This window comes from Podarcis cretensis, assembly GCF_951804945.1.
Source record: "Podarcis cretensis genome assembly, chromosome: 3".
Taxonomy (NCBI): domain Eukaryota; kingdom Metazoa; phylum Chordata; class Lepidosauria; order Squamata; family Lacertidae; genus Podarcis; species Podarcis cretensis.
The window spans coordinates 16675821-16694839 of NC_137172.1; the positions used below are offsets into that span (position 1 = coordinate 16675821).

At 43.3% G+C, this 19019-nt stretch overlaps 1 protein-coding gene across 1 annotated transcript; it reads right to left on the reverse strand.

Moving 5' to 3' along the window:
• Positions 1-4980: 4980 nt before the first annotated feature.
• On the reverse strand, positions 4981-15324 carry VSX1 (visual system homeobox 1). Its single transcript, XM_079968946.1, has 5 exons — positions 14343-15324; positions 11021-11099; positions 9124-9247; positions 7478-7658; positions 4981-6121 (listed from the first exon to the last, which is right to left on the reverse strand). Exons 1-5 carry the CDS (start codon positions 14791-14793, stop codon positions 5850-5852), a joined length of 1107 nt encoding a protein of 368 aa, XP_079825072.1. The 5' UTR covers positions 14794-15324; the 3' UTR covers positions 4981-5849.
• Between the last annotated feature and the right edge of the window lie 3695 nt (positions 15325-19019).

Sequence of the window (19019 nt, forward strand, 5' to 3'; positions counted from 1 at the left end):
CGATCTGAAACTCTGTCAAGCAGCAAGATGGGATAAACCTAGATAAAATGCCAGTTAAAAATTAATATTCCTAAGTCATTCAGTAATGGCAGAATACAGATGTTTCTGCAACAAATGCACACAGCCTTCCCTTTTATGTGAACATGAGTCATTCATTATTAAAAAGAATGGGGGAAAGTCTTCTTATGAAAGCCAAAGAAACATATAATCCAGTCAATCTCGTAACCCCCTCCACAAATTAAAATCTAAATAATCTCATTTTTTTTCACATTTCATTTTTTATGTCCTCCCTACCCCCACACCTCTCATCATTAATTCAGCAAATACTCTTAAATCCTAGGATCTAACTGTCCATATGGCAAAGTGAAAAGATGTAAATATGAAAGAAAATGTTGTTGTAACCCAGATAAATTAAAAAGAATGTGGAATTACTTACAGCATTATGCATGTTTCTATTTTAAACATTCCAGATGGAGAGAGATGTTTGTTTCTAGAAAAGCATTTGTACTGTTTATTCCTGCTGCTTACTAGCCCCGTTCAGATCACTTCAACCAACCAACTAATGGTTCAGCGTCATCACAATAATTGGTAGTAGTGATAATCATTAGGATAATGTTTATATGAAAGAGGTTGGCTTGTAAATACCATTTTATTTTATTATATTTCTATTGCAACACAATCAAAATTTGTCCCCCTTTAACTGAGATGCAGTGCCACCCTCTAATACTTACATAACCTTATTTGAGGTTTTCCCTGTCAAGAACTGGTTAATCGTTTTGGTTTAGATAGCAAAAACCAAGGCTACATATCGCGAGCCCTTTTTGTGTTATTCATCAATGTGTTTTGTATTAGAAGAATCCACAAAATACTTCCTCTCTATTCAGACATGCATGGTTAGGATTGTGTTGGGACATCTGTAGAGTAGAAAGGTGTGTGTGAAAGGCTTGTTCAGAGAGATGTCAAAGCAATAGAAATACAGGTTCTAGGTATAACAGCATAACCTGAATAATGGGGTGGGTCATAGCAGAGGTGATTTTATGGTGCCTAAAAGGGAGAGGGTTGAAAAACTGAAGCTTAGAAATTCCTGCTTTTAATATGTATGTTTTTTCTGCTTTTATTATTTCCAATGATATCTGGCTTCTGTTTTCCAGTGTGACAAGCAAAGAGATGTGCCATCTGTGTCATGTAAGGGGTGTGGTCATAAATGCAACAAAATGCTAGTGCCGGCACTGCACGGCCCAGATAAATTTGTTTGCAAATGCTGCCAAATCAGGATTAGGCTTTAAATGTGCCAAACCTCGGCTCTTGTAAAGCCTAATTTCTGATTAAATAAGCCTTTACCCATCATTATTTATCATGTTCACTGCAAATTCACTTTTAGGAACTCAGTGTTTGAGTCACTCACAAATAATTACTTACTCACCAATCTCTTTTCATCCTTTCCTGTTTATTCCAGCCAAACCTAGTTATTTTGAGAGTGTTTCAAAACATGCATTAGGATAACAATCCGGAGCATCTGTTGATCATAGTGTTTGCATTACTATGATGTTCTGAACAATATTTTCCTAAAATTTTCATAGCTCATTTTTTTGTTAGAGTTCTCTCTACATTTTCTTGCTGTGTAGACAACCTACCAGTCCTGCTCCAGGTGGGAATATCATTACGTGTTTGTTCATATGTTGATCTCTATTAGGAATCTTTCCAGACTGGAATTACCTAGATTTTAATAAAACCTTTACATCATTTTCAGATAAAATTTGTCTGGCAGAAAAAATTGGAAACATTTCAATATGTCTGTTAGAATGTGATTTGGGGCCAATTCTGTCTTCCACAGAAGATGAAAATGTACTACGAGTTTATCAAATGGTATGAAGTGTAGCCATTTTTAAAATACTATTTTACTTTCTGGATTACAACCCACAGCCACTGTCCCCAAAGCCACCTGTAATTTACATCTTTAAAAATTATGTATTTACTAACAAAAAATTTTTAGGAGGACTAAAAAGCTACATCAAAAAAATTATCTACTTAAGAAAATCAATGTATGAAATTTAGCCCTGTCTCTTTATACCACCACCACCCTCATGGATAACTTCAATGATTGAAGCTTGTGAAAAGCACCTTTCTAGTCTGTAGTACCAGTGGTCCACTGTGTCTCTGGGAAGTCCTAAGCTCACGGGTTACCTAGTAACTGAGGCTCCTGTAACTACTTCTCTTTACTGTCCTGAGACATAGTAAAAACTGCTTTCAGCCCTGCTGTGGCATCTTTGTCTCCCTTGTTGTCAAGTACTGAAATCGAGGACTTTCAGGTGCCCAAAAGCAGGAAATCAAAACCCTGATCTGACACTGAGATGGGGATATGTATCAATGCCTTAATATGAGAAGCTAGAACCAGTGCTGCTGGGTGGGGGAATTGTTATTACCAGCAGGATATTGCTATCAGGTAAACATCAGAGGGCAAGGCAATGCTAAGCCCAGTGTGCCCAGTGTGTCATCACATTTTGCTTGATACCTCTAGGTGACAGTGGGACCCCCACACTGCCTGTTCAGCTCTTCATGTTGTCTAATAAGCTGTTTCTAAAGGACATTCAGAAAGTGTCTGGGGCTATGGCATGTCACCTAAAGATCCGTCATGTGCATGAATTTTATTTATTTAAATTCCTGTGAAAACCAAATTATTTCTCCCTTTCTCAATATCTGCTTGGTTTCTTTAGAGGAAAAAGTAGGAGAAATTTTCTAATAATCTTAATGTAGGCAGAAACTGAATCATTCTAAATGCTCCTATATTGAGGGATTATATCTACCGTATCTAGCTAGCTATATTCAGATACTTTGGACGTTCTATTGAACCCAGTATGTATGGTTCCTTATCATCCTGAGAAAAAGTGACGACAAGCGGGGTGCCGCAGGGTTCTGTACTGGGCCTTTGTTGTCCAACATCTTTATAAATGACTCGAATGAAGGAATTAAGGGGATGCTCATCAAATTTGCAGATGACACCAAACAGGAAGAGGTACCTAATGCAGCAGAAGACAGAATTAGAATTCAAAATGACCTTAACAGATTGGAGAACTGGGCGCAAGCTAACAAAATGAATTTCAATAAGGACAAATGTAAGGTTCTGCACCTAGGCAGGAAGAACCAGGTGCACTGATATAGGATGGGGGACATCTGGCTTACTAGCAGTACATGTGAAAAGGATCTAGAGGTCTTGGTGGACCACAAGCTTAACCTAAATCAACTGTATGATGCAGGAACAAAAACAGCTAATGTTATTCTAGGCTGCATCAACAGTAGTGTCCAGATCAAGGCAAGTTATAGCACCACTCTGTTCTGCCTTGGTCAAACCACACCTTGAATTCTGGACACCACAGTTTAAGAAGGATGTTAACAAGCTGGAACATGTGCAGAGAAGGTCAACCAAGATGATCAAGGGTCTGTAGACCAAGTCTTATGACGAACAGTTGAAGGAGCTGGGTTTGTTTAGCCTGGAAAATAGACTGAGAGGAGATACAGCCATCTTCAGGTATCTCAGGGGCTGTCACATGGAAGAGGGAACAAGTTTTCTCCTGCTCTGGAGGGTCGGACTTGAACCAAGTTACAGGAAAATAGATTCCAAGTAAACATCAGGAAAAACTTTGTTAGCAAGAGCTGTTTGACAGTGGAACAGACTCCCTTGGAGGGTTTTAAGCAGAGGTTGGATGGCAATCTGTCGTGGATGCTTTAGCTGAGATTCCTGCATTGCGAAGGGTTGGACTAGATGACCCTTGGCACCCTTCCAGCTCTACAATTCTATGATTCTATGACAGATAGCTTATAGGAAGTAATGAAGCATTGTATTGTCTGATAGCAGTCTTAGTGACCTGTGAAGATTTATTCTGCACATTGCACACAGAGAGTGACTGCATATTTTGAAATGGGCTACCCCACAAGCTCACACATTTGCTCTATGTTCATACATAGCTTTGAGTACAGTAGGCTGATGTCAAATCAGCAATGTAGTCTTTGCAGCAGGGGGGTCGTTTGCTGAAAAATGTAAGCCACCTAAATCTCACTCTTTCATCAACAAAGGTTTTTGTAACCAAAATAGGACTTGCTTAGAAGCTGTATTCTCAAAATCAAGCTGCTAATATATATATATCTTCAAAAGCCACAAACAAACACAGAACTTTATTTGTGAATGCATAATAATAAATAAGTGGCAAACAAAACAAGTAGGGGAACATTCAGAAAATGGAGGTATCTAAAGTGCTTTCAGACAAATATAAAAAGACAAAGGAAATAAGATTAAACATTAACACTTTTACAGACATAATTACAAAATATTTTTCCTATGGCATTTTACAAAATAGGATTTTTTATTTCTGGGTTCTATGGCTTGATATTTTAATACAAGTGTGAATTCTATGCATAGCATGTCAAATAACATTCAGAAATGTAGAGTTATTGCATATGTTTTCCCAAATACAAATTTGTACAAATGCACAGTGTAATTTCATTTATTATGCTCAAATCATGGTAAAAGGGAGATTCCTTATCAAGTAGAATTTGCTGCAGCTCAAGGTGAAAGCATTGAGTCAAGAACAAGGAGATAGTCCACAGTGTTCCCAGGTACCATCTGCTTCCCTGCATCAGTTGGACCTACTGCATTTTGTAAACACAGGAACCCTGATGTAGCATCTTCTAAACAAAGAGGGTTGATACACAGCTTTGTGCAGGGAAGATCTAAATGTTTTCTTCAGGGTCAGGAAATGGTCTTTGTGTGCAAAGAGAATTTGTTCAGCACAGTGTTTGTTATAGACTGAGATTCTCATTTTCTAGAGCTGTACACAGCATTCTCTGACACAAAAGAAAATAGCGCCTGTGTTCCACGGAACTCTCTGTCTGGGCAAGAGGATTCAATCCAGCATGTGGTGGTGGTGTGAATCCTGGTGAAATTAAAGGGGGTGCTGTCAGAACAGATTCTGGTGGCCTTCAGAGTTTGGTATAAGTATACCTTGTTTACTATAGAATGAAAGGTCAACAGATAGTCTATCCCCTGTAGGACTCAAGATGTGCACAAACGCTTTTTGCTGACAGTTTCACTTGGAAGGAAAAGAAGCCATGGTTCTCCATACACATTCCAACATCATGTCTTCAATACATGTTAAGCCCTTAAATCGCTAGGCAATGCTTGTCAAGGCTGGTTTGTTGTATCCCCTCCCCTCCCCTCCCTAATCTTTGTAATGTCACCAGAAATATAGAAATTAACCATTCCTGTCCTATACTAGCATGTAATCTAAGGAACAAAGTTTCCCTAAGGTTTATCACTTCTGAAAACAACACCCAAAGCATTTTTGTCATTACCATACCTTGGATTAGCTTAGATGAAATGCCTTCCATTTCTTTTTCTACTATAGCAGGTGTGGCTAACCAGTTGCTTTTGGTCTGCAACTCCCATTGGCCTCAGCCAGCCTGGCCAATCATCAGTGATGATGGGAGTTGTAGTCCAGCATCCAGAGGGCCACAGGTTAATCTCTCCCATGTTATAGAATGAAGATGCCCTGGTCATTTTTCTGGAGCTGCTAATAAAAGGTGACTTAGTGAGACATTTTAAAGGAAAAAAGTCAGTAACCCCAATTTATATTGTTTACGTATAAACAACTTTAATGTTGAAAAAATAAATTTTATATTTTGGATGGGCACCATCTAAAAAAGGTCCCACTTTTATGTAAAATGTATTAGTTAGCTGAAAAATACTAATAAATATTAATTAAACATTAATAAATATATTTTCCCATAGCATTGAAGAGGTTTCTTCATTTATTTATTTATTTTCTATTGTATCACATCTCTCCTCTTTCTGATTCTTAGTGCTCACTGTCCTTCATTTTGGGCTGGGGGCCTCCACTGAGACACTGTCTCAAAGTGTCGTGCTTTTTCTCATGCTTTGCTGTGCTGGAGAGATCCATTGCAATGTCATCAGAATTGTCCATTGAGGTAAATTTGTCAGTGGAGCTTCTTTCCTGCTCTACCTGCTTAATTTTTAATTCCTCTTCAGGGCGTTGAGATTTCCAGTCACTGTTCCCCTTTTCCTCGCTTTCGGGCTTAGTTGTAACATCCATTGATTTTTTATGCATTCCTTTAAAGAAAAGCAAAGACCAGAGAGAGTACTGAGAGAGAATACTGATTAAACCTAACAGTGACTGAGAAAGCTAGTACTCTAGCTTGACTGAAACTCATTGGGGTATTGGGGGAAACTCATAGCAGCCCACTGAAATCAGTAGACCTGCAAGATAACCTTATCCCATATATGCCCGCTCAGTTGCTTCAGTCTGCAGAACTAGTACTAATACAGGTGCCACACAATACTCATTCTGCAAGAAATTTACCTTTTAGTGCAGCAGCACCCATATTTCGGAACTCCTTGTCTACTGACATCAGGAGTACATCACTCTACTTTTTTGGGTGTCAGGTTAAAAGCATTTTTGCTTAGGCAAGCCTGTCCAGACATGTTAAATATTGGCATGTGTTTTAATACAGTTTTTTATCATTGATTTTAATTATTTTTTGAATGTTTTAAATCGTTAACTTTTTTTAACTGATAAGTTTATCGTTTTCTTCTTGTTGTACACCACTTTGAAGTTTCATTACAATCAAAGAGTATATAAATATTGTGAAATAAAAATAAATAATAGTCATCAACGGCTGCATCCATTGCAGTACCACACATGCCATAGCTTGCTCATGTAAAACACATGAGCAGATCTGCCCCCCCATCCACACGATTCCATCATTAGCCATGCATACTAAGATATCATACAACTGGATTCATGGAAGACAGGTCAGTAGCTCTGCTTCTGATATTCATGCATGGCGGGATCTCCATAGGGGATTTCACAAGCAAGGCAGCTGTTTTCTCCATGCAATGTCCCTGTCGTACAAGGAGGAAGTTTGAAGGACTAGGAAGAAAGCTGTTCTATCAGCTCTGATAAAAATCTTGACCAAAGGTTAATCTGTGCTTAACACAAGAACAAAATGTCGCTTTATATAATTAAATCTAAATTTCACTCTAGTGTTTTATAAAAGTGATGGCAAGTCAGCTAACAATCACTTCTTTATTTCTCAGTTAATGAAGTGAGAAGGGCTTTCAAAATGACAAGCATTGCTGGGGTAGAGAGCAGGTGTATAGGGTGTAACTAGAGAATGGATATGTATATTATAAGAAGTTGTATGTGTGCAAGCATGAGCAAACACATGAGTGCGCACCCACCCACCCCAACACAGTGGGATCCTTAACAGTGAGGGTTGGAAGGTAGATTTCACCAGCATTGCAGCAGTGCCCACAAATGCACTCAGCAACACAACTGGGATGAAGGCTGTGAAGCCTAAGTCTGCTCTCTACCCCAGTAGTGGCTTTCATTTTGAAAGCCCTCCCCACTTAATTAACTGAGTTTCAGCCCAACCAGCGAATACAGAGCACTACATGTTTGCTTACCGAGCAGCCAGGGGGCACAGGAGCCCACAAGCCCACTTTTGGCAGAGTTGATGATTGATTCAGGTAGTGGGATGGAGTGTCTCACCATAGCACCATAGAGACCATATTCTGCCATCACGCTGCTGCGGCCCCAGCACTTCTCACGCTTTCGCCACTTGGCTCTTCGGTTTTGAAACCAAACCTTTTGGATGTACATCAAGACGTATATATTTAGCAAAAGTATCCATATTTGTGTGGAGGACTGATGGGGAGGGGGGAGGAAAGAATATCAAATAAAACATGTCAGATCAAGAAAGCATATGTTCTAAGTAATTTTTGAGTTCTCTGTTGGCATAAATAAGATGGAAAACACACACAACCAAATTAACAGTTTCTCAATCTTATTCCTGCACTAAATAAGCAATAGAAATTCTTTTTCCTTTCATTGTGTTCAGTGCTATTTTTCTAGAAACAGAAGTGCTGGAAGCCACCATGAACACCTCCTTTGTTCTCTTATAATGGCAATGGTGCCCACCTGAGAGGTGCCAGAACTGAGATCACGCTGAAAAAAACTCTTTGAGGATGATACTACATAAATTAACCGATAAGGTTAACCTTCACTCCTTTTGCTATTATTTTTCTTTCTTAATACTACGTAACACTGCCTTACTTGTAAAATACTACCTGGTCTGGGATTATGTCACTTCTACATTTTGTATAGTACCAGCACCCTGTTGGTGCAAATTTACAGTGGCAGGAGAGTCATAATATTGGAAAGTGCAGGCTAGATATTGCAACTAACATCAGTTATTTTTTACTTATTTCAATGAGCCATTCACGTCCATCTATATACAATGGTACCTCGGGTTAAGAATTTAATTCGTTCTGGAGGTCCATTCTTAACCTGAAACTATTCTTAACCTGAAGCACCACTTTAGCTAATGGGGCCTCCCGCTGCTGCTGCGCCGCTGCTGCGTGATTTCTGTTCTCATCCTGAAGCAAAGTTCTTAACCTGAGATACCATTTCTGGGTTAGCGAGGTCTGTAACCTGAAGCGTCTGTAACCCGAGGTACCATTGTACATTTTTATAGAGCTGAATTAGAATCAGGCTGGAAGATTATACAGCCTAGCCTCCTGCACTGTTGCACAATTTGCTAGGAAAAAATAATTCCTTACAGCTATTTACCCAGCCACTCCTTAATCCAAATAGTCAAAGTCAGATGGGCTAGAGTACCAAATTCCCCATCAGGCAGATACTCAACATTTTTTTTAACTGAAAATAAAAGATGCTGTTGGTCTTCAACTTCCTTCAGCCTCAGCCAACATGTTCAATGGTCAGGCATGATAGGAATTGTAGTCCAGGAACATATCCATTCCAACCTGCCCTGAGGGTCTAGTAAGCTCCCATGACTTGTGTTTGATCAGTGCTTTAAATGAATGTGTTGACACTCAATACAGGCAGCCTTTACTGAGGACTGTAAATAATAATAATAATAATAATAATTATCATTATTTATAGCCCACCCATGTGGCTGGGATTCCCCAGCCACTCTGAGAGGCTCCCAACAGAATATTAAACAGAATAAAACTTCAAACATTAAAAACTTCCCTAAATGAACTTTCCATTTCCACAATTTATGGTGGCTTAACAATAACAAACAACATACCTGTATCCTATCCTCAGGGAGCTCTGTTTTCATGGCTAACATTTCTCTGGCATACACATCCGGGTAGTGGGCTTCATTGAAAGCCTTTTCCAATTCCTCCAGCTGATGGGCAGTAAACACAGTCCTACAGGGACAATAAACTCAGTAATTCATAGATGGCCGTGTCACATCCTTTAGAAACAACTTTCTGCTCTAGTAGCAGATGTGTAGGTTGGAATTATACAGTCCAGAGTGAGAAATACCAAGTGAACTTGTTAAACTCCTGTATTTGCTATTTGCCTGGAACTGCAAGTGTGTGTGTTTGCATGTGTGTGTGATGGAGTACATGGTTGATGGCCTTCATTCATCCTGCAGGCCTCAGACAATATTTGGTGGTCGCCAGTATTATTGAACTCCACCTCCCATAAGCCTCAGTCAGCATGGCTAATGGTCAGGGATGATGGGAATTATATAGTCCAGGAACATTTGGAGAAATGAGAAATTAACATATGAGCTGTATTTTTTGGCATTGCTTTCTATGGGAAAAGTGCCCACAATGTTTTCACTAATATAAAAGCAGCACGATTATTTGTGACTTTTAATCTTTGATGCCTTAGGCAGGGTTGGGAAACTAGTAGCCACCAGCTGTTGATGGACTCCAGCTCCCATCATCCTTGACCATTGGGTTTACTGACGGGCTGATTGGAGTTGTTCCAACCTGGTCTGAGACCTTGATGTCTAAATTACCTTGCTCTTGTGCAAGGTAATGGGAATGAACAAGAGGGAGCTAGAGTCCACCCCAAGCTCTGCTGCTCAGACAAGCAGGCAGAGCGCAAACTATAACTTCCAGAATGCTGTACAAAATAAGAACTGGCATAGAAGGGTGTCCCTTTGTGTTTCCATCTGCCTAGGAATTTACTTTTTTCTGTAAAATCCAGAAATATTACCAGGTCTTCCAAGTCTAAAACGGAAGAGAAATCCTTTCATTACCAACCTGTGATTTAAATTAACTCAGAATCTCCTAGCTCAATCAGATTTCATGCTGCCCAGAAGTTTACTGTTGTGCTTTCAAGACAGTGCAACCTTAGATATGCATAGGTTTACAACCCCACTTACCTGGGAGTAAGCCCCCTTGAATTAAATAGGCCTTGTTTCTGAGTAGACATGGTTAGGATAGCTCAGTTAATCTGGGAACACAGAGAGCCACCTTTATACTAAGTCAGGCTACTTGTCCATCCAGCCCAGTACTGCCTACACTGGCTGGCATTAGCTCTTCAAGGTCTCAGGCTTTTCCCATCACTTGCTAATCCTTTTTTCAACTGGAGATGCTGGGGATTGAACCTGGGACCTTCTGTGTGGAAAACATGGGTTTTACTACTGAGCTATGTCTCTGTTGTGCCTTCAGGGCTTACTTTGAGCCAGGTTTTCCCCAATATATTGTTTTCACTGCTGAGGCTTAGCACTGAGCATATAAAAAAAGAAAAAGATTCTGCCCATGTGCAAAGTGTCTTTCCTTTGCCACTGAGTAACCACAACTAACCATTAGGACTTCCAGGTTAAATGGTGTGATTTCTGTCTTGTCCCAAGCCCCAGAATTCTCTAGCAAAAATTCACATGTCTGATCAAGTGGCAGTTTCTTTCTCCAACATCTACAAACCAGATAACTCATTTTAAGAAGTTATACAGTACTGTCCAATACAATGCAGAAATGCTAACAGTGAAATCCTATTGTGTGTGTCTACTCAGAGGTAAGCCCTGTTGAGTTCAATGATCCTCACTCCCGGGTGGGTGAATATAAGATTGCAGCTTAAGTGAGATTTTAAAGAGAGAGAATGTAGCGTACTTACAAAGTTTAACTTTGGGATCTAATGCTACAAGCTGTGTCTGGGAAGACTCCAGTTATATTTATCTGTCATACCTGTGCCGCCGTTTCTTTCTCTTGATCTGAGAATCAGATGCCTTGAGGTTGTTCTTGTCCCCCGACAAACTGTCTTCATCTAATATTTGGGTTGGGGAGAAAAACATAAATATAGATCAAAAGTTTTCCCCATATAAGCATTGTTCTATTCAACTTATTTATATGCACTGTTTAAAACAGATTTTTTCCCCCAAAGCCGTTCCCAAATTGTAAAAGAGCAATAAAAATTGCTGTGAAGAAAATCAACATTAGTGTAAAAATCCAACAAGACAGCTTTCAGAAGTAGAATTTGTTAATGGCAACTCTGCTTTTAAGGCCCATCTAAAAATGGGAGAGGGAGCTCTGTAGACTTCCCCAGGGAGGGCATTTCACAGCTGCAGTGCCAGCTAATATTCTACTTAGTACAGCATCTTCAGTGTCAAGAAATAGCCACTGATGAGCATATATTGACTGTTACCTACCACATATGCCACCTTTGAACCAGCCTATGTCCAATAGTCCCTGTTGTGGCAAGCACCAAGGAGGGGGGCAGGTAGCTGCCAACCAGGACTACAAACAGGGCTGGCAAGTGGCCAGAGCTGATTGAAACTGCTCTCCTCAGTCATTAAGAATATAGGTCAACTCCAGCCATCTCCACTGCCTGGCAAAATAAATGGGAGGGAAGCTGCCACAAACACCAGCTTTTCAGCACTAGCAGAGCAACTAGAGCAGGTGGGCAGAAGGCTAAGGCAGGAATAGAATCAGAGGAAGTCCAATTCTTCTACCAAGGGACCAACAGAATAGGGGGCTCCAAAGTAAACCTAGTTGGTCCTAGATGGAGCCTTCTCTGAATCACAATAAAAGTTATCAAACAGCCTTTATTTTTCCATTTCAATATTTTATTAATGCATAAGATATACAGAATCAAATATTATATGAGATTGCTTGTTTAAGAAAATTACTTTGAAACGCCTCTGTTCTCCCATAGTGCATTGGACAGTTTTTTATTCCAATGTATACTGTTTTGCAGAACCCTTAAAAAACCCAAGAGAACTGTAGCTGAGCAAAATTCTGTAAGAACCAACACCTTCAAACAGCCGCTGAAATTTTCAGCTCAATAGTATTTTAGTGCCCTTTCCCTCCTTCAGTTTTATGCTGACCTCTCAGCTGGCAGCTGTGCTGCCTCTGAGATTACTAACTCAAGCAGGCATTCCTTTAATCTCTTCCCTGGAAAGACAGAGGCTGCCATCACACGCTTGCACAGCAGTGATTGAATCCCATGGAAAACCTGAGGAAGCCCAGTGCCATGGTGTTTCCTACCTGGTTAGAACCCCACCATGGTGGAGGGTTTAAATCAAGTGAAAAAGGCCCACCTTTGATTGCCATTGGCCATGCTGATGTTCAAAACTGCAGCTAAATGAACTATAACCACTGAAGAGAAACTCAAGCATGGTTTTGTGTGTGTTGTATGAAAAGGATTTGAGTGAAAACATGCATGAGCGAAAATGTGCATATAACTTCCAAGTCCTAGTGTTCACCCACAGAGATAATTACCAAAATCACACACTGGAAAACACCGTGCCACAATATTTGACCCATGCTCCTCACCCAATAATAGTGCTGTAAGAAGCAAGGCTGTTAGATTCTTCCCATGGACTCACCTGTCCCAACAAGCTGTTTGCCTAATATTTCCACACCTATTTACATCTGCACATCCAAAAGTGATCCCTTATAAACAGAATGCCACAGAAATGGTCCTTGGTGAATCTGTGTGAACATTTGCACATGTGAAAATATTTGTACATGTGTGTTCCCACATGCAGAAGCTTGTCATCCAAATGGCCCATCCATATAAGGATTGTTTCAGATCTTTTTGGAGTTCTCTCATCAGCACTTTTATTTGCAGAAATTATTTAATGTCTGCCAACAGTTAATGGTTCTGAAATAGCCGCCTGGTGCTCCAAATCATCTCCTTCCAAATCTTTTCCCCAGCAGATCAGGTCACCAGGTTTTCATGTAAAGCATTAGCATATCCATGTAGCTCTGCCTTTGGCTAGAACAGGGGCTAGAGTATTGGTGACAGATATGATAAACTTCCTGCTCAGTCATGAAGCTCACTGGCTGGGTATGGGCTCGCTTTGGGAAGGGCCGTAGCTCAGTGGTAAAACATGTACTTTGTGCATAGAAGGTTTCAGGTTCAGTCCTCAGCATCTCCAGGAAGGGCTGGCAGTGACTCGTGTCTTAAATTCTGGAGAGCTGCTGCCAGTCAATGTTGACAAAATTGGACTAGATTGACTAGTGGTCTGATTCTTTCTATGTTTCCAAGTTACTGTTTCTCAACACACCGTAGGGTGTTAATAATGTTGTGAAGCTGTAATGTGGGTTATTGGAAGGACAGGACGCAAACACCTTTTTCATGGACACAGACAGGTCCTGTTTCGCAGCTACATGATCTCCAGGATTCAACAGGTGGCACTTTTGCCTGTACAGAGATGTAGTGAGAGTTGAGGAAACCTCATGTTGTGGTGGTTCATATTATACTGCTTTTAAAAGACACAGGGTATCTGTTAGCAACTACAGTGGTACCTCGGGTTAAGTTCTGGAGGTCCGTTCTTAACCTGAAACTCTTCTTAACCTGAAGCACCACTTTAGCTAATGGGGCCTCCTGCTGCCGCCGCTGCACGATTTCTGTTCTCATCCTGAAGCAAAGTTCTTAACCCGAGGTACTATTTCTGGGTTAGCGTAGTCTGTAACCTGAAGCATATGTAACCCGAGGTACCACTGTATATTAAACTTAAGATTGTTATCAGCTTTAGATATGGGAACCAAATTTGCATGTTGCGCTGGAAAATAAAGATTGGTGATAGCCCATTAATGCAAGACCCATGCAGTATGAAGACCTAACGGGTTGGTTGGTTTGTTCGTTTGTCTATCTATGGCGTGCAGTGCACGCACCTACCAACTGAGGATATTTCACACATCTGGTAAGTAGACTCCAGCCCGCTGACCCTACCAAAAGATCTCTCGGTCCGTAAGGTGGCACACAGCAAGCAACTCTTTCAAAGTGCTCTTGGAACTTCGGAGGTGTCCAAAAGGAACTGATCGGCGCCTGCCTGCCAGCCTGCCTCTCAGTGGCTCTGTGCTGTCTGTGCGCCCTGCGGAAAGCCACGCTGCGCAAAGGTCGGGCTCCTGCCCTGCTTGGTGCGCTTCCTCCGGCCGCTGACTGCTCGATCTAACCCGGCCTGCACTCCTCCACCCCTCCCGGCCTCTCGCCCCACGGCAGTCGCTCTCCTGGGTTCCCCTCCCTCCGGAGAGGACCTGCCCCAAGCGGGATCTCGCTTACCGGAGATGTTCTCCTTGTGCTTTTCGGCTCCGGGGCCGTATTGGTGCGGGTGGTGGCTCGGGTGGTGGTGCGAGTGGTGATGGTGCTCCGGGCGCGCTTGCAGAAAGGGCAGGTGCGCCGGCAGGAGGCAATGCGCCCCGGCCGGCTGCTGCGTGGCGAAGCCGCACAAGAAGCCCAAGCCCATGGGCAAGGGACCTCCGCCGCCGCCTCCTGCCAGTCCCGCTGCCCCTCCGCCGCCTTCGCAGCCCGAGCCGGTCACGGAGGAGGTGGCGGGCGGCTGCAGCTCCGCCTCCAAGCCCAGCAGGTCGGTGATGGCGAAGCCCTTGGAGCGCAGGCTGCTGCCCGACGGGCTCCCTAAGCGCGCCTTCTCGGGGCCGCCGCCGCCTCCTCCGCTGGGCGTCAGCGCTTTCCCCTTGGCTTTGCCCTCCGCGATCTCTTCGCGGCCCGTCATGCTGCTGCTGCTGCTGCTGCCGCCTCTGCTCGCCTCTCCTCGGCAGCCGGGCGCCTACACACAAGCGCCCAGAGACTCTCCCAGGCTTTTTATCCTGCGCGCCCCAAGCCGCCCGGCGCCAATCAGCTGCAGGGAAAGTGTGCGCGGGACGGAGGGGGGGGGGGTACTCCCTGAGAATTAATTGCCACCAATTTCCTCGCGGTCCTATCACTCTTTCCCCTGCTCCCCCTCCCTCGTTTCCCTCTCCGCTTTCTGACTTGGGTATTATTTGCTCAGAGTAACAATAAAAGACGCCTGCTTCTTGGGAGAAAAGCGATGACAAACCTAGACAGCATCTTAAAAAGCAGAGACATCGCCTTGCCAACAAAGGTCCGTATAGTTAAAGCCATGGTTTTCCCAGTAGTGATGTATGGAGGTGAGAGCTGGACCATAAAGAAGGCTGATCGCTGAAGAATTGATGCTTTTGAATTCTGGTGCTGGTGGAGACTCTTGAGAGTCCCATGGACTGCAAGAAGATCAAACCTATCCATTCTTAAGGAAATCAGCCCTGAGTGCTCACTGGAAGGACAAATCCTGAAGCTGAGGCTCCAATACTTTGCCCACCTCATGAGAAGGAAGAGAAGAATCCCAGGAAAAAACCCTGATGTTGGGAAAGAGTGAGGGCACAAGGAGAAGGGGACAACACAGGACAAGATGGTTGGACAGTGTTCTTGAAGCTACCAGCATGAGTTTGACCAAACTGCGGGAGGCAGTGGAAGACAGGAGTGCCTGGCGGGCTCTGGTCCATGGGGTCACGAAGAGTCGCACACGACTAAACGACTAATCAACAACAGATTTCACTACAAGGTGCGCAAGCCCCATCGGCTTCGGCGTGTGTCCCCATCTCCCTGCCCTCAACACCGTCCACCACCACCCCCGTCGCTGGCACACAAGATGAGGCTGCAGGCTATGTTATCTGTCCAAAATCCTCCACCATTGGGTGCCTACGAATTCCAGTGTTATACAAACTTCTATCCTGTCACCTTACTCTCCTTTTCTCTAAACCTAGAAGTCCCAAAAGCTGCAACCCTTCCTAATAGAAGAGTAGCTCCACCCCCTGGATCATTTTGGTTGCCCTTTTGTGAATTCTCAAGGCATAGCCCATAGGAAGCTATAACAAGTCAGACAGGTGGTCCATTTAGCTCAGTACTGCCTACACTGATTGGCAGCAGCTCTCCTGCATTTCAGATGGGGTTCTCTCCCAACCCCACCTACAGATGCCAGGGATTGGACATGGGACCCTCTACATGCAAAACAAATGTTTTGCCACAGAGCTACGGTCTTCCCCTCAGGACCACTGGATATTGTCACCCCTTAACCACCTCTTCATTCTGTCATAGTGATATGGCGACAGATAGTAATAAAGAATGCTAAAGACAACCACTAGCAAGATAGCAGGGTGTCTGTTCGGAGATAATAATGCAGCATAACTGTAAGTGGGGGTCTAAAGGTAAAGGGACCCCTGACCATTAGGTCCAGTCACGGACGACTCTGGGGTTGTGGTGCTCATCTCGCTTTATTGGCCGAGGGAGCCGGCGTACAGCTTCCGGGTCATGTGGCCAGCATGACTAAGCCGCTTCTGGCGAACCAGAGCAGTGCACAGAAACGCCGTTTACCTTCCCGCCAGAGCGGTACCTATTTATCTACTTGCACTTTGACATGCTTTTGAACTGCTAGGTTGGCAGGAGCAGGGACCGAGCAATGGGAGCTCACCCCGTTGTGGGGATTCGAACCGCCGACCTTCTGATCGGCAAGCCCAAGGCTCAGTGCTTTAGACCACAGTGCCACCTGCGTCCCATAAGTGGGGGTCTACACTGTAGCATATTTAGCATAACCATTAATTAGACAGTGAAGGCATCCCAATAATCATCTGCAGCCATTCGGACCTGGAAAATCAAGAACCATCAGATTTCTTGGCAATGAACCCTTGGATACCTTTAATTGCCTGTTCTGTCTTAATTCTCCATGTAGTGAGGGAGTGCTGATGGCACAGGAGGAACAGATGATTTATTAAAAACACAGCATGCTTTACAAAACATCCCATTAGAAGTAATATATATTGTAAGCCATGGCAGCCAGACTGTATCTGCAAAGCTGCCTTACAGAGGTTCAAGCCATTTGTTCATCATTCTAGCCCCAAATTCTGTACTCTGGCTGGCAGCAGCTCTCAGGCTTTCTCATTACCCACAACTTGAGCCTTTTAGCTGGAAATGCCAGAGATTGAGCCTGAGGCCTTTTGCATGGGAAGCATGTGCTCTGCCACTGAACTATGGCATCTTCCAATAGAGGTATCATTGTCTTCTCCCCCAGACAGGGAAAAACCCTTTTCCAATTAAGGCAAGGATGAGTCCATGGGAGTCTGAAGGAAGAAAGTTAGACTCACAGAGCAGGGGACTAACAGGCAGGAAAGTTACAACTGTAAGGACTCTTACGGACGGGGGACAAAATTAGAAAGCACATGCAATCAGAAACAAATCCTTCAGAACCCTGGACAGGTCCCATGAGCAAGGTTATTTGTTGCATGAATGCCAAAATCCATATTAAGACAATACCTTAAATAGGACAACTAAACTATCACAAGGGACGCAGGTGGCGCTGTGGGTTAGACCACAGAGCCTAGGACTTGCCGATCAGAAGGTCAGCGGTTTGAATCCCTGCAACGGGGTGAACTCCCATTGCTCGGTCCCTGCTCCTGCCAACCTAGCAGTTCAAAAGCATGTCAAAGTGCAAGTAGATAAATAGGTACTGCTCTGGCGGGAAGGTAAACAGCGTTTCCGTGCGCTGCTCTGGTTCGCCAGAAGCGGCTTAGTCATGCTGGCCACATGACCCGGAAGCTGTACGCCGGCTCCCTCGGCCAATAAAGCGAGATGAGCGCCGCAACCCCAGAGTCAGCCACGACTGGACCTAATGGTCAGGGGTCCCTTTACCTTTACCTTAAACTATCACAAAGCAATGTGTAAGCTTTTGAGTTCTCCATAGTTCTTCATCAGACAAGATGGTAAACAATGGGATGGGGGCAAACAAAGCAACACAGATGGAGAAAACTAAGGAGTCTGCCTCTCTTCATATCAATCCCCCTGCCCCCCCCCAAATGCAGCCCTCCAAGCCTCTCAGTCTGGGTACTCTCCCTAATGACATTCTTTTTCTCCAGGCTGTACCCCTTACTGGCTTGCTTCACACCCTCCATGAGCATGAAATGTGTCCTTGAACTCTAGTTGTGCCTCCTGCTAGCCTAGCTAAAGACTAGGGTCTGTGAGCAACATGTGTAGAAACTAGCCTACTGCACATAGGTAAAATATACATTTGTTGCTCCACCTATTTGTGCCTCTGATCCCCACTCACTATTGGCATATGGCCCCTGGAAGGTTGCCTAGAAGGAAATGTGGCCCTCAACTTAAAAAAAAAGCTCTTCACTGGCACATGTGCTCACAGATACATTGTCCTTTTCACATAGGATCGTAGAAAATATATTGCTGTCTGTTCACTGGTGTTTTGGTGTTCCATTATTAAGCTGCACAAAAACAAATGGGAAATGGAATTTTGTTTTTGGGGAGGGGGGCAGGAATCAGTGTCAGGTGTACAAATGATTCTCAGCTGCTGCACTCTACAAGCTGCTTTTGCGATTATACCAAAGGGAAGAGGGAGTTGCTTCTCAGTCCATCTACAATTGATAGCATGGGCAGCATTGGGGGCAGGTGGAAGCTGTGGGGTGAGGCAAGTGTATTTCTGGGGAGGGGGCAAGGCTTGTCCCATATTTCAGATATCTGAAAGAGAAATAATGGACCCTATGACATGAATTCTCCCACACCCAATCTCCAGCAAACCCCACTGATCTTTTTAAAGTTAACTTTCAAATAAATATGTCTAAGATTGTAGCCTTATTTTAATTTCCAGTTTATGATTTAAACTTCCCAAAAACATCCAGCACTTCTTGGGGGCGAGCCTCCCTTTACCCTCCTTTCAATGCTCCCTATTCTGTAAATGATAGTCCTAGGATTGCAGCAATCTATTCTGTAAGAATTAATCTGGAATAATTGCTACCCTTTAGCCCCTCACTCAAAATTATTGATACAGAATAGAAACTTCCACTTCACATGTGAGCAGAAAAGAAGAGATAAACTGACACACACACATACCCCCCCCTCTCTCTCTCTCTCTCACACACACACACACACACACACTTCTCA

Excerpts from the sequence above, each read along its gene's own strand:
- VSX1 (XM_079968946.1), bottom strand. The coding sequence starts at position 14,793 with ATGACGGGCCGCGAAGAGATCGCGGAGGGCAAAGCCAAGGGGAAAGCG. Across the intron at positions 9,248-11,020 it reads AGAAAGAAACGGCGGCACAG|GACTGTGTTTACTGCCCATC; the intron begins GTATGACAGATA and ends TTGTCCCTGTAG. Across the intron at positions 6,122-7,477 it reads CTGTGCCCCCTGGCTGCTCG|GAATGCATAAAAAATCAATG; the intron begins GTAAGCAAACAT and ends TTTTCTTTAAAG.